The 14360-nt window shown below is 39.8% G+C and overlaps 1 protein-coding gene across 1 annotated transcript in view; it reads right to left on the bottom strand.

Annotated features, from left to right (window-relative positions):
* Nucleotides 1-14360, bottom strand: part of LOC109954804 (electrogenic sodium bicarbonate cotransporter 4) — a 30126-nt gene that overhangs the window by 2438 nt on the left and 13328 nt on the right. Inside the window, 13 exon segments of the mRNA XM_074527625.1 lie at nucleotides 836-923; nucleotides 1054-1232; nucleotides 1575-1736; nucleotides 2960-3082; nucleotides 4329-4456; nucleotides 4459-4519; nucleotides 6496-6820; nucleotides 7663-7796; nucleotides 9905-10079; nucleotides 10485-10619; nucleotides 10955-11109; nucleotides 13528-13615; nucleotides 13713-13870. Of these exon segments, the coding sequence (XP_074383726.1) occupies nucleotides 836-923; nucleotides 1054-1232; nucleotides 1575-1736; nucleotides 2960-3082; nucleotides 4329-4456; nucleotides 4459-4519; nucleotides 6496-6820; nucleotides 7663-7796; nucleotides 9905-10079; nucleotides 10485-10619; nucleotides 10955-11109; nucleotides 13528-13615; nucleotides 13713-13870 (1911 nt within the window).

Genomic DNA, 14360 nt, shown 5'->3' with positions numbered 1-14360 from the left:
AAGCAGGAGCATGTGCAGCTTTGTTAAACGTAATAAAAGAAGATGTTAGCTACTGTAATTGTGTATTGTGCTTATTTGCAGCCTCTAGCTGACTGATTCAGAATGACTGTTATTGTTGTTGTCCTTTCTAACAGGAGCTAATTGGCTGAATTTGGTAGTAATTGTTGAGCTTGCTTCAGAGCGGCACAGCGTAAAGTGACTGCCTGAAAAGTGGGAGGTCGGCGATAACTTTGGCTGCCATGTAACGGGACATTCTGGAATAAAAAAGTGGCATGAAAAAAAGTTTCAAAAATGGACTTCTGAAAAAGCCAGACAAAGAATGATTCCAAAACCCAAATGAATCTGACATTTTGGACCTGTGTTAAAGGGCACAGGGTAAGTCGGGTGGCAGGCAAGGGCAGGGGTCTAGGTGTGTTGACCCCCAGTGTCATGGACTGGTGCTAGAATGAATTCTATTATTATAAAAATAAGAAAGATGAAATTACTTTGCATTACTTTTCTATTTCAGAATGTGTTTGACTATTAAGGTATTTTACACTATTTGTTTATATGATTATTTATTTCATAATGTCTCATTTTTTAACTTTACACTTTGGGGGTTCCATAGTGATGTAGTAGCAATCAACTTTGACCAGTAGAAAGTGAAAAGAAAACTGACTGGGACTTCATTCAGTAAACCATTTGTTCTGGGTTTTAGTGCGTAGCCTGGATTTACAGATGGTTCTGCCCTGCATTAAAACCGTAATTACAAGCAATAGGAAACATCGCACAGATTAAAGCTGTGTATTGTTCACAAGAGACAAAAAAACACAATAAACACAAGTGATTCGTCCACCATGCACTTCATACCTTCAAGTCCTGGAGTGAGGAAGATGGAAACTCCAGTGAGAACAAACACCAAAATGCCTGTCACTCTTTGTTCTCTGTGAATTGTAAATTGAAGATATTCACTTTTTATATTTGTCTCATTCTCGCATATTGCCAGTAGCATGTGGCCTGAAGGGAGCTTTTCCCCAAGACACGGTTTTCTTTTTATCTCTGTGTTCTACCAACCTGACCCCAAGGAACTGAGGCTGTTCTCCAGGAGCGTTTGTCGCACTCTCCATCTTCAGAGAGTCATTGTGGGCGATGGAAATGACGGTGGCAGCAACATACCAGGGCAGGCCCATGAAGGAGCAGGTGACCATCAGAATGCCAACCCAGAAAAGATCTAGGTGGTATCCACAGCCTTTCTGCCAGGGAAAACATAGCTCCTTTTAATAAACACTATAAGACCTCAGGAGCCTGGAATTATAAGGTTCTATTTGAAATGGTTTTGTGTTCATTTTAAATGTTACTCTGCCTGTGATGTTGTCTTTATTTAAGAAATAAATCTTCCAGATAAATCAATTAAATCCATATATCAGAAGTGGTGACATGAGATGATGCCATTTTATAATACTAATACAACTAAAAACAAGTATCATCTATAAAGATGGTAAAGGGAACCGAATAATATGTGTAATGTCCAGTGAGCTTAATGAATTTTTATGTAGATTTTGCATTTCTTCAGCAGTAAGCAGTAGCTCATGTACCTTAAGTTTGTTCTCCTTGCGGTTAACAATGACAGCGCTGATCTGCTGGCCCATGAAGATGAGAATGGTGATGAGGAGGGCGGGGACAAAGCTGGCAAGATATATCCACCACAGGTTCTTACCAAATGGCATCACTAGCCAGCCACGGTCAGGCCGAGTTGGCTAAAATGAGAGAGAGAGGAGAGAAAACAAAAATGAAAGCCAATTGTTTTTCCACAGCAAATGAGCAGTTCATTTCCACAGTGGTGCATTTACATTGCAAGACAATAAAATCAGTATCTATAAAAAAATTGTTCAACAGTTTGAGAAGTTCAGTTAATTGCCTTTTTGCTATAAGTTAGTGCAGAATATCAATACCACTGTCATGTCAGTCTGTCTGTATGTATGAAGCAATAGCCAGGAGCCAGTTAGCTTAGCTTAGCATCAAGACTGGCAACAGGGGGAAACAGCTAGCCTGGCTCTGTACTGTGGTAACAAAATCCACCTGATGATCAATTCTGGGAAATATGATTTTGTCAACCAAGAAAATACCAAAAATGACCAGTAATACTAAGTGCCATGATTTGACAATATTTGTGCAGTGAAATCAAATCAAATCAAATTTATTTATATAGCACTTTAAAACAACATCTAGCTGACCAAAGTACTTTACATGGCAAAATAAAATCACAATAAATAACTGAAATAAAGTAAAAAAAATCAGTGCAAATAAAAATAAAACAGCACGATAACAAACACACATAACATATGTTCAATAAATTAAAATTAAGTTAAAAGCAGTTAAAAGGAATGCATCAAGCCCTAGTGTGTATTAAAAGCCAAGCCAAATAAATAGGTTTTAAGCAAGAATTTAAAAGTCCTGAGGTCAGTAGCTGACCTAACATTAAAAAGTAGACTATTTCATAATTTAGGGGCTGCAACAGTAAAAGCACGGTCACCCCAGCGTTTATATCTGGCCCTAGGAACCTCTAAAAGAAACTGGCTTGAAGATCTGAGGGACCTTGTAGGTTTGTGCCAGTGCACTAGTTCAGTGAGGTAAAATGGAGCCAAACCATTAAGAGCCTTAAAAACAAAAATCAATAAATCAAAAATCAATTTTAAAAAGGACTGGAAGCCAGTGGAGAGAAGCCAGTACCGGGGTTATAGCCTCGAATTCCCTAGTACCTGTTAAAAGACGAGCAGCAGCATTTTGCACCATTTGGAGATGAGTGAGAGAAGACTGGTTAACACCATAGTACAGAACGTTGCAATAATCAAGTCTAGAAGTGATAAAAGCATGAATTGCAATCTCAAAATCATTAAAAGAAAGGAATGACTTGACCTTGCTTGAAAGAGCAAGTAGCTTAATTTTTGACATAATGATCTTACTTATGAGTGAAGATGACTTGCTGTATCTTAAATTCTGTTGGGACAATTAGCTTGGGAGTTTGGAGTCCCATCAACATATCAAGTCCCACGAACATCATTATGGACATGAAGATAGAGAAGTCACTGATGAGTTTCTTCAGCTGGTGCCACCAACAAAGATAAATAATGAAAAGAGTAACAGTTTGAATGAGAAACAACAAATATTTCTTTGCAGAACTGAACGCAGAGACCAGGTCTAATGAGAAGAGCTCAAAAATACTGAAGAAGCTGAGCTGTGTGTGGCTTCACTTGAGTCTGCGATATTCCTTGAGTGTGGAAAAACAAGCATTTTTGTCTGTTTGACCATCAGCTTCCTGTTAGCGATCAGACAGAGGACAGATGTGAGCAGCAGAACCATATTTGCTCTGAGGGGATTGGACCAACACCACTACACAACCAACATTCATGAATCCAGACTGTACATTAATCATCAAAGGTGACAACAAGTGAGCCATCTGTCTGACAATGTTTTGCACTTCTAGTAAAAATGTGCTTGGTACACATTGTTTTCTTTACAGTGTCTCAGACTAAAAAGTGAAAAGTCTTTGTACTACTTTAAAATACTTAAAAACACTTTTGGGAACTTAAAATTTCTTGTACAACATACAGATGCTGACAAATTAAAAGGAAACCCTGAATAACTGAGCAGTCTCTTCCAGGATGACAGTGCCCCCATTCACAGGACATGAGGGGTCACTGAACGTTTGAAGAGGATGAAAATGACATGAATCACATGCTGTGACCTTCACAGTCACCAGATCTAAACCCAGCTGAACACCTATGGGGGATGTTGGAGTGACGTGTCAGACAGCGTCTCCACCACCATCATCAAAACATCACATGAGAGAATATCTGTTAGAAGAACAGTGTTCATCCCTCCAGTAGAGCTCAGAGACTTGGAGAGTCAATGCCAAGGAGCAGTGAATCTGTTCTGGTGACACATGGTGGCCCAGCACCTCACTGAGACCCTTTATGTTGGTTTGTTCTTTCATTTGTCACCTGTGCATTACACTCAGTTTCAGTTTTAGTGTGCATCTGCCATTTGGTACATCAGCATTCATTATGTTTTTATTATATATTCATTATTAAAATAAGTCAGTTACAAGTTTGATGGCTCTGACCTGGAACAGTGGAACACTACTGTATGAGCCTCACAGTATAAGTAAGATTTAGGATGAGAATAGGCAAATGTTTTTGCTTGAGGCCCAGTGTGTTTAGATGAGAAACGCTCAATGAAATGTCATCAAATGTTAGTCTACAAGAAAGCTAACTGCAGTGCTAACTAACTAACAGATTTCGTTCCTTTAAAAAGAAATAAATACACACAGGTACAGAGAGTTTTGTCACCTTCGTGGGGAAGTAGTGGCTGAACTTGAACTTCTTGAGGGAGACGGTCAAGGAGTAGGTGCCAAAGAAGAGGATGAAGGACATGAGGGCCAGATCTAGGATGTACTTGCAGGACTTTCCCACCAGAGACCCCCGTAATTCAGACACTCATTCTTGCTCAGCTGGCTTCAGTCCAGAGCTGTCACATTCAACTGGGATGGCGGATGGTGGTCGTAGGGAAGGCAGAAGAGGAGGAAGAAGAATGAAGTGTTTGGACAAATGCAGAGGAAAGTGTAAACACAGAGTGAAAATTGTTGGCATAGATGTGAAGTGATAATACATGGAGGAGAGGGAGAGGCTGATGGGAGAAATGGTGAGAAACAAACAAAGGAGGCCAGAGGAGAGCAAAATGAGAGTGGATACCGGGATTAGCTCTAACACATCACTTTGCTCTTTTCTAACTATTCAGCGTGCCAACAAAGAGTCAAAAAATGAAAATTGAATGAGACCAAGCACTTACCCTAGAGACACTAGAGCTGTTATCTGGCACTGGGACTGAACCAATGAAGATCATTGCAGCCACTGTTTATGAATGAGAAAGAGAGAGAGAGAGCGAGAGAGAGAGAGAGACAGGCAGGGACAGGTGGGTAATGAGATAGAAAATGAAGAGATGATGAGGAGAAATACAAAAGGGTAAAAAAAAAAAAAAGAAATTGAAATATTATGAGAATCCAGCTGCTGGACATTGCAGAGAGCACTCAGAGGTCCATGCAGACAAAGAGCTACTTACCGTTAAGAGACAGCAACCAAATTGTTTGTGCATGGCAAAAACAAACAAGACACAAATCAGTTACAGACAGAATCTACAGACATTACTGCTAATTGCCAGTGTTAAAACTTGTAAACAGATTAAGGAGCATTTCTGACTATGTACAATAACTAAATCTAATTTAAATTTAAATGTCTTTAAACCATTGCGAATAATAACAGCTGGTAATCGATGTCCTGGTAAACCACCAGACGGAGCCCAGCTGATACAACTTAGAGCTACTTGATATATTTGAGATAATAAAGAGTTTTGGAAATCTGATTGCCACCTCTTGAAAAGTATCCCTTCTATTTGGTTTTTAAAGAATTGGAATCAAGCTATTGCATTTACTGAAAGGGCTAAATTCTGTAGTTATAAAAAATAAAAATAAAGTTGCCACAGTGCTGGTGACACTGTTTTTACATGACCTGGACAATTTAGCAGCTGGGCTCTAACAGCAACCACAGAGATCAACAAAAACTCAATTCCACTTTTAGAAAAACAACTAAGTGGTGTTTTTCTTCAGTCTTAGCTCCTAGCTTCACCTGGAAGGGACGCTAGACTGTGTAGAACAGCTTTTGATTCAAGTCTATTATTAGGCAGCCGTTGATTTCCCTTAATTTTGATACTGTGGAAAAATCAATTTGCAAAAACCTTAAAGTTTAACAAAACATCCATAGTTACTACTGTAACTTAGTTATTAAGAGTTGAACACTCAAAAACTAGAAGATACAGTAATGTGCTTCATCAAGACTATGTGGGGGTGGTTTGATCACATGTGATTTACAATGGCAACATGATAGATGTTGAAATAAAAAATACAAATCCAGAACTCTCCTATGTAAAATAACCTAAACTGAACCCTTGGGAAATGCTGTTATGTAGCTGTAGCCTCTTAAAATGACTTTTTGTTTATTATTTATTAATTTTGACAAAACACCTTATCATAGAATAGTAACTAGTTTCAAAGCTCGAACTCAATAAAGATATCAAGCTACAAGATAAGCTGTGGAAAAACACATCATTTTCAGTCATGTTAAAAATCCAGGACTCAAACATGGATAATGATGAAAAAACACAAGGAATTGGATCATTTCTTGCATGTGGACATGTTGTCCAACAGAGCTGCAGTTTTTAGAGCAGCATCTGCATGCATCTGTGTGACCCTGGCTTAAAGAAGGAAAACCTATGTGGCTAAATGCTGGTTACCTGGTGAAGGAGGCTAGTTTCAAGTGTCTCTGCAAATTGATTTTTATAGTGTAAGTGGCAGGAAATGATTTCCTAAACTTGTGATATGCTTTGGGAAAAGGCTGATAATAATGCAGTTTAGCACCTAATAAACACCTAATCGAGCCCAGCAAGAGCTACTTGTGGCCCCACTCCCTCCTTGTGATAATACCCCTGCATCTCCCAGAGCCAAGGGGTGAACTCACTAGAGTCTGGGGCCAGGCACTCGCACTTGTAGATGGTGATGTAGTCGGCCTTGAAGTTGGTGTTGATGGGGTAGTCCTTGAAGGAGCCTGCCATCTTCTTGATGGCGTCAGAGATGAAGATGAAGGATATGAGACTGGAGAAGCCCTCCTCAGTGAAGCATGTCATGTATTTGATGATGTAACTGGCATTAGTAGCCACCAGGACGAAACACTGCAGGGAGGAGTGGATAGCAATCCACAGACGCAGCTCCATGTAATCTATGCCGCTGTTCCTTTGGGAGGGAGGAATCGGAGAAGCATGGTCAATGTGTGGATGTTGGTCATTTCTCTTCCCAAAATGATATTTAGATAATTAGAGAATATTGGTCTGTACTGTTTTCAACCAGAAAGTGTTTTCATAATATTATCAAACTTCAGTCATATAGTCTTCTGTTTCTGTTGCATTAAATCTATTCACTTGATCATTGCAGATGTAATGATTCTATTGAATAATATGTATTTTATCCTTTGACCTCTGTAAACCTACTATACTTGTTTACGATCAGAAGAGCTAATTGTTACAGTATATTTAAAAAAAATGGTCTATGTTTACACAGGGTGATTACAGTACAGCACCAGTGCTGCTCTTCTTTATGAATTTTAACTAACGAAGGTCTGAGGACATACAGGTTGTAAACAAAGTGAGCATAAGTAATTGAAAGTTTCTTATTAGATCAGATGGTAAGAAAAAGATTAATAACTGCTGGTATAAATGGCTTTATTGGTCATCTATAAACCTGGCTTGAGATAAAAGATCAGAACCCATTAAACCTTTTTCTCACTTTCATTTTGATAAAGTAGCCAGCAAATTAAGGTAAAATCAACTTTTTGTTCAGCTTTAAACACAGACCTTCAGTGAATGTGATTAGAATTCAAGGCTTCACTCTGAACAGATCTGAACATAAATCATGAACAGAATCATAAAAAAGTGCCATAAACTGCAGATAACAAGATTTAGTTGTTTTTCTCCATAATATTATATCAAAAAATCCTTTAACTGACATTAAGGTGTTTGTCTCAGTATTCCCACTACTATATGTGGGTCTACTGCAAGATGGTTTGGCTCTAAGCTCACTTGTTGAACTCATAAAGGAGCTTTTCAAAGATGAGGATGGGTCCAGTGGAGCTGAGGATGATGAGGGGCTGGCCGCCAAGCAGACAGAATACAGAGGCAGCCAGAGCTGTACCCAGAAAACTTTCCATCACACCCTGTTGGAGGGGAGGGGGCAGATAAAAAATGTTATTATACACAGAGAAACAGAGTAAAGAGGAAGACAGGAGCTGTTGTGGAAGTTGGTCGGTGTGCTGTGAAGTGAGAGTGGCTGATGTATGCATGTGCATTAGACAGAAGAGCTGTATTTCATCTTGATAGGGTGGGAGGAAAGTGAATGAGTGTCAGATAAAAAAATCGTCGGTATGCGTCTGGGTGTAAGAGTGTCTGTAAATCTGTGCTGGAACAAAGGTATTGATGCACAGTTAGAAAAAGGTTGACCTGTGATCGACGTAAAACCACAAGACGTTAAAATGCTCTGACCTCACATTGCAGTGCACCCTGAGAAAGAAGTTCATATTACACTGTGAGTTATGAGTACATAAAGAAGCCTGACAAGCTGATGTAGATGATTTGATTCAGTACAAACAAAACAAGCTGTATATAGGTAAAGTCTGAGCATCCATCTTATGTAACCGGGTAAATATGACACACAAATTACACTTGATCAGTCTGAGCATCCATCTTACGTAACCTGATAAATATGACACACAAATTACACTTGATCTTCCTGGGTTGACGCAGATTATTTTAATCTACTGCTGATACCTGCCAGTGTTTATATTTGGTTCACTGTAAAGGATGTTCCTGGTATTTTAAATGGGACTTGAATTCAACAGATAATCTAAGCATGTTTTGCCATTGGATTCATCTGTATGACATGCACACTCATCTATAGTTGATGGAAAAAAAAATACAAATGCCTTGCACTGTAACTTTCATGAGGAATGAAAGTTGAACAGTTGAAACTCCCTTGTATCATCTAAGAATAGTTTACTGCTGCACTACAGCAAAAGTCAGTTTACCTGTGATCACTGCAACAAAGTGATTGTGATTTTCATTAGAGGCTCACAGTACAAACGAAGACCTATTAAAAAAACATTTTTAGTGAATTGCTGGCCTTCTGGAAAGTACGTTCATTTACTGTATATGTACTCAATACTTGGTAGGGGCTCCTTTTGCTTTAATTACTGCCTCAATTCGCCGTGGTATAGCGGTGATCACTCTGTGGCACTGCTGAGGTGGTATGGAAGCCCAGGTTTCTTTGACAGTGGCCTTCAGCTCATCTGCATTTCTAAAATGTCTTGGTAAATGGGTGCAGGGTTTGTGGTTTTCAAAAAACACAGTGGACCAACACCAGCAGATGACATTGCACCCCAAACCATCACAGACTATGGAAACTTAACACTGGACTTCAAGTAGCTTGGGCTATGAGCTTCTCCACCCTTCCTCCAGACTCTAGGACCTTGGTTTCCAAATGAAATACAAAACTTGCTCTTATCTGAAAAGAGGACTTTGGACCACTGGGCAACAGTCCAGTTCTTCTTCTCCTTAGTCCAGCTAAGACACCTCTGATGTTGTCTGTGGTTCAGGAGTGGCTTGACAAGAGGAATACGACAACTGTAGCCAAATTCCTTGACACGGTGGTGTGTGGTGGCCCTTGATGCCTTGACCCCAGCCTCAGTCCATTCCTTGTGAAGTTTGCCCACATTCTTGAATCGATTTTGCTTGACAGGCCTCTCAAGTTTCACTATTTGAGTTGAATTACTGAAATAAATGGATGCACCTGTATATGCTGCCAAAGAACATGAAAAGGAGCCTGATGAACATGGGCACCAGAGTTATTGGTGAGATGAAGCCAAAACCAATGAGTCTGGATCAGATGGGGTCCAGCATGTTTGATATCATCCATGTCCAGGAGGATCCAGCCAGGCATCAAAGATATACACAATATTAAGAAAATAAGACAATCTATTGCAGCAGGTTCTTAAACACTGTAGTTTAATTCATCAAACACGTCTCTTTCTCAGAGGTTCTTGGGCTTTGGCTGAAAACAAAACTGCATAAAATGGACAGGGTTTGTCATTACTTAACATTTTAACAACGCTGACCAGAAGTCTACACTCTGGCATCTTGTGAAAACATTTCTGTTAAATGACTTTATCATCATGCCAGTTTCTTAAACATTTTGTTAATAAACCAGGTTACATACATTCACTAAGATAAACGAACCTGTTCTATTTCCTGAATTTGGCATCTGTGTTACCTGGTAGCTGTCAGTAGCATCTCCCAGCAGGCCACCAAAAGTAATGGCGTTGGTGATGTAGCCCAGGTAGATGAAGAGCACAGCAGAGATGGACTGTATGTGAAAACCCTCATAGAAATCACTAGGCAGCCACGGCAATTTCCGCATGATGTCCAGGCACAGACCCCCACAGAAGCTATGTGCATGCATGCACACAGTGGTTAGGATGCTTCACAGAATGACACATATTATTTTCTTTAAAGTGGGAGAATGGAAGGTACTTCAGTTCGCCATTTCCCATGAGTAGGTGGGATACTCAGCAGTGGTTTAAAGTGATATCTGGACACCCATGTAGGCAGAAGAAATCAGTGTTTGGTACTTTCAAGTCTTTTTCTGCAACTTCAATAAGATACCTCTGTACAGTGTTTTGATTTTACCAATGTGAAAAAGACAGAGGCAGAACATTTCTTCTGGCTGGTTCTGTTGTTTAAGGCACAGCAGAAACTAACAGTCCAACACTGCTAATCTGACAAAAGATTAATCTTTGTATCCTCAGCTAAAGTGTTCATTAGGGAACATCTGCATCTTTTGGACTACCTACCGTCCAGTGAACGCCAGCTCCTCTCCGAGCTCATGTTGTGCTGGCATCTCCTCGTCCTCAGCCAGGCCTCCTCCTCCTCCTCCTCCAGCTGTGCAATTCATCTGTGCCATTTCATTCAAAGAAAACACTGACTTCCTGCAGAAAATATACATATGGCACAAATGGAAAACAACATGTGGTGTAGCAGTACTTCTTGTTTTTATTGAATCAGTACTCCATGATGTTGTGTTGAGGATTTTCAGCTCTGCAAGATTTGGCTGGTACTGCCTGACATGAAGGCGTTATTCTTCCCCGTAATTAGGGTCTAACATGTGGGATCATTCTGGAATCAACTTTGCTGTACGTCTAAATCTCTGACAGAACAAGCTGATTGCTCTATCAGAGGAAGGTTTAACTTCATACAATTGATGTAGACACATTGTTCATTGTGCCACAAGCAAAGAAGATGAGGTGGAGGGTAAAACCGTGACCTTTTGTCAGCTGAGGGGACTTTCTTTGGCGGCTCAATGCGGATTTTGGGATCCCATTCTCCAGGTGGCAGCACAGTCACCTCATCCAGAAACTCATCTATGCCTGCAATGAGGACCTCCCGATCTCTGGCCTTGTAGGCCACGTCACTGAAGAGCTGAGGGGGGAGAGACAGACAAAGACAAGAGAGGACATCGGACAATTCATTTGTCATATATCATGGTGATAGGGATCAGTAAGTATTGCTCTAATAACTAGGATTTCACTACTTCGTATCCTCTCTGATATCTCTATGGACTTGTTAAACATAAATTGTGGAAGCAATATTGACATTTTGACTCCAGCTCAATTACAAAACAAATATCAGGTGATTAACTTATTATGTCCTGGAAAAAGTGTAAGTCAAGTGCATGGGAGTGTAATAGAGGGGAAAAACCTCCTAATTGGCACTGGCTTGGGCATTGGTCTGGCTCTAGTTTTATAACTGGTCACTGCAAACCACACAGGCCTGAGGTCATTAGGACTGTGAACCAAAACACAGAGCAAGTGAAATATCGGAGTAAGATTACAAGCAGCAGGTGTCTGCAGCCTGGGAAACAGAAATATTTTCCTAAGAGTGGTGCGTGGCACCTTCATTAAATTTCTTCTTTCCACACAAACAGTCTAATGTGATTTTGCTCTGTAGAACAAAAACCTCGAATGAACAGGAGCCTTTTGCTATATGCTGCCAAGTTTCTGCTTGCAAAAAAAATAAAAAACAAAAAACAAACATGCAAAAAAAACCCCAAAACAAAACAGTACCACTGCAAAATTAACATTTGTAGCCATATAAAGATGTTGCATCTGTTGCTGAGTGTACAAGTCAAATCTTATTCATGTTATTTAAAAACATTTATTTAATCAACTACAAGAAACAAAACTGGAAGAATTATGGGGAAATGGCTGGACACCTGTGAATCAGGCCAAAACAAATCGATCTTCAGGATGGTTAAAGGAATGAATTTCCCAAAAAGCATCTGTTCTCTGTTACTGTTATTATTCCATACATACAGAGTACTAGATGTCAACTTCAAATTACCAACCATAACCTCACTGTCAGTGTTTGATTGTGGCTGGAGCATAGTTATATGCTATAGTTTTGCCTGAACTTAAGTACACTCAGTGTAAAATAACAGCCTTTTATTTCTTTACTGCTTGCTTCTGCTATTAAAATAGTACTTAGGCATTGTGTTTGGGGGAATGTGAAACAATAACTAACATTTTATTTAACAGCTAAATAACACTGCCATTAACAAACCACAGGTGAGTCATTATCCCACTAGAAACCCTGATTGTAAGTGATGCTCAATAATCAGCATCACTTCAAGATGTAATTCAAAGACAATAATGGGTATCATGGTGGATCAGCAGGCTAAAACATATACAACATATTCCACATACATTTCAGCTCACAGCCTTTTCAGGAAATGACCTTTTGTCTTTCCACTGGTTTACTTAGATACTGTTAGAGTCAGCGTGAGCTGTCTAATGCTGCATTTCCACTATCAGAACCTAACTAGAAATATACCCCGTACTTCGCTTATCCATCACCAAGAATAGCCTCTGGGGTTTTCACGAACCTTCCTGTTTTGGTTTTCCACTGTATTTTATCTCTGTCGGTCTGTTTGGAGGAGGGAGGGGCTGCTCCTCTCTCACACACACAGTCAGCTGTGTGTTTACACATCGTGCATGTAATGCTGATGCCTGAGTTGTGAAAATGCGGACATTCAATCACTGGTGACTACTCTGTGTACATGCACCTGCCTCGGGTTCCGGGTACTTGATTTTATTACTACCTCCTGAGGAGTGCTGAAATTTAGCTCCCAGAATGCACCTCCAAAGCAGCCGCACTGCAGTGGAAACAAATGCAGAACTTGAAACTCGAAGCGACACATTTCAGTAGGTTCTTATAATGGAAAAAAACCCTTAACAAAGAAGGCCTGTCATGGAAACATTGTCATGACTCGGTTCCGCTGCTTTGTGTCTGGCTTTTATTTTGATGTTACTTTCTGTTTTTGTTTCACCTTAGTTTAGGTCTTTTTACGTTCTTCATCACTCACATTGGTTTCACCTGTTTCGTTATTGTTTGCACCTCTATTTAGGCAGCGTCCTCCCACCAGGACGCTGCCAGATTGTTCTAGACCCCAGCTCTGACTTTCCAGCATTTTCTTTGGTTTTGATATTTTGTGTTTCTGACCCGGACTGTTACCTCGGACTATTTTATTCTGCCTCGCCCTCTTGTTACGGACTGCCACGATGAATGATTATCGGACTTTCCCTTTTGGACAACGAACTTTGGATTCCCCTGGATGTATGTGTTTGCTGCTCTGACCTGGGACTGATACCGACCGTGAGTTTTATGTTTCACCTTGTCTTGTATGGTTTTGTTTAGTTTTAGTTCTCTTATTAAAGAGACGGTTTTGTTCAACACTTCCTCGTCTGGCCTTTTAATTGAGTTCACTAAACACTTTTCGGCAGCATTGCACGCTGTTTCTGACAAACATTCTTACATTTCAACACAATGACAGATACTTACATCATCCACCATTAGGGTTGCTATGGCTCGGCCAATTTCATTATAGGACTTGGCCTTTCCCTGGGGTCCCAAGAGAATAAACAGGAATCTGCACAGTGATGAGACAAACAGTACCTGCAGTCAGAGTAGGTGCCTATGAAAAAGTGAGGGTGATGTGGAGAAAGAAATATTACACATCATCTCACCTGGTGGGTACAGGGACCTCAGTCAGACCTCCTAGTGTTGTAGCTTGTGCCAGGCAGACAAAGGCTACAAAAGGTTTAGTGAGGAAATCCACTTCACAAACCAAGACGTTGGATGCCTCCACATCTCTGGGGATCTTCTTCATGAATTTATTTATTAGCTACAGAAAGAAGAGGGATGAAAAAAACATACGGATACATTGTCATCTGGAGCTTGTGCCATTCCTACAAGATATTTCACAATGTTTTGTATGTTTATATTTTATTTTTCATTTTTTGGTTTTCTTTTGAGTCATATGTGCCCTAAATAATCACTGAATCAATTCAGTCAGTTTTGTGGACTAAAAATTACATACATTCCTTGGTTCCAGTTTTGTGACTGTGGATTTTCTGCTTTCTTAGTAAAGTGAATATACTATAGTAATAAAACAAACCAAGCACTTTAGAAATGACACCTTTGGCTTTCAACATTAGATTTGGCTTTTTTTCCACTAACAGTACTTTTTGTTTTTGATGGAATTATAACTAGTTTATTACTCAATGTCCACATTATGCCTGATTGTAATTCCCTATTGAAAGCACTAAACAACTCCACTATTGACATTGCTGATCCAGTCAATATAGTATTGTATTATCTGCATACATAACTGT

This window comes from Monopterus albus, unplaced genomic scaffold (assembly GCF_001952655.1).
Source record: "Monopterus albus unplaced genomic scaffold, M_albus_1.0 scaffold12.1, whole genome shotgun sequence".
Classification (NCBI taxonomy): Eukaryota; Metazoa; Chordata; class Actinopteri; order Synbranchiformes; family Synbranchidae; genus Monopterus; species Monopterus albus.
This window is presented reverse-complemented; position numbering and strand designations above follow the sequence as displayed.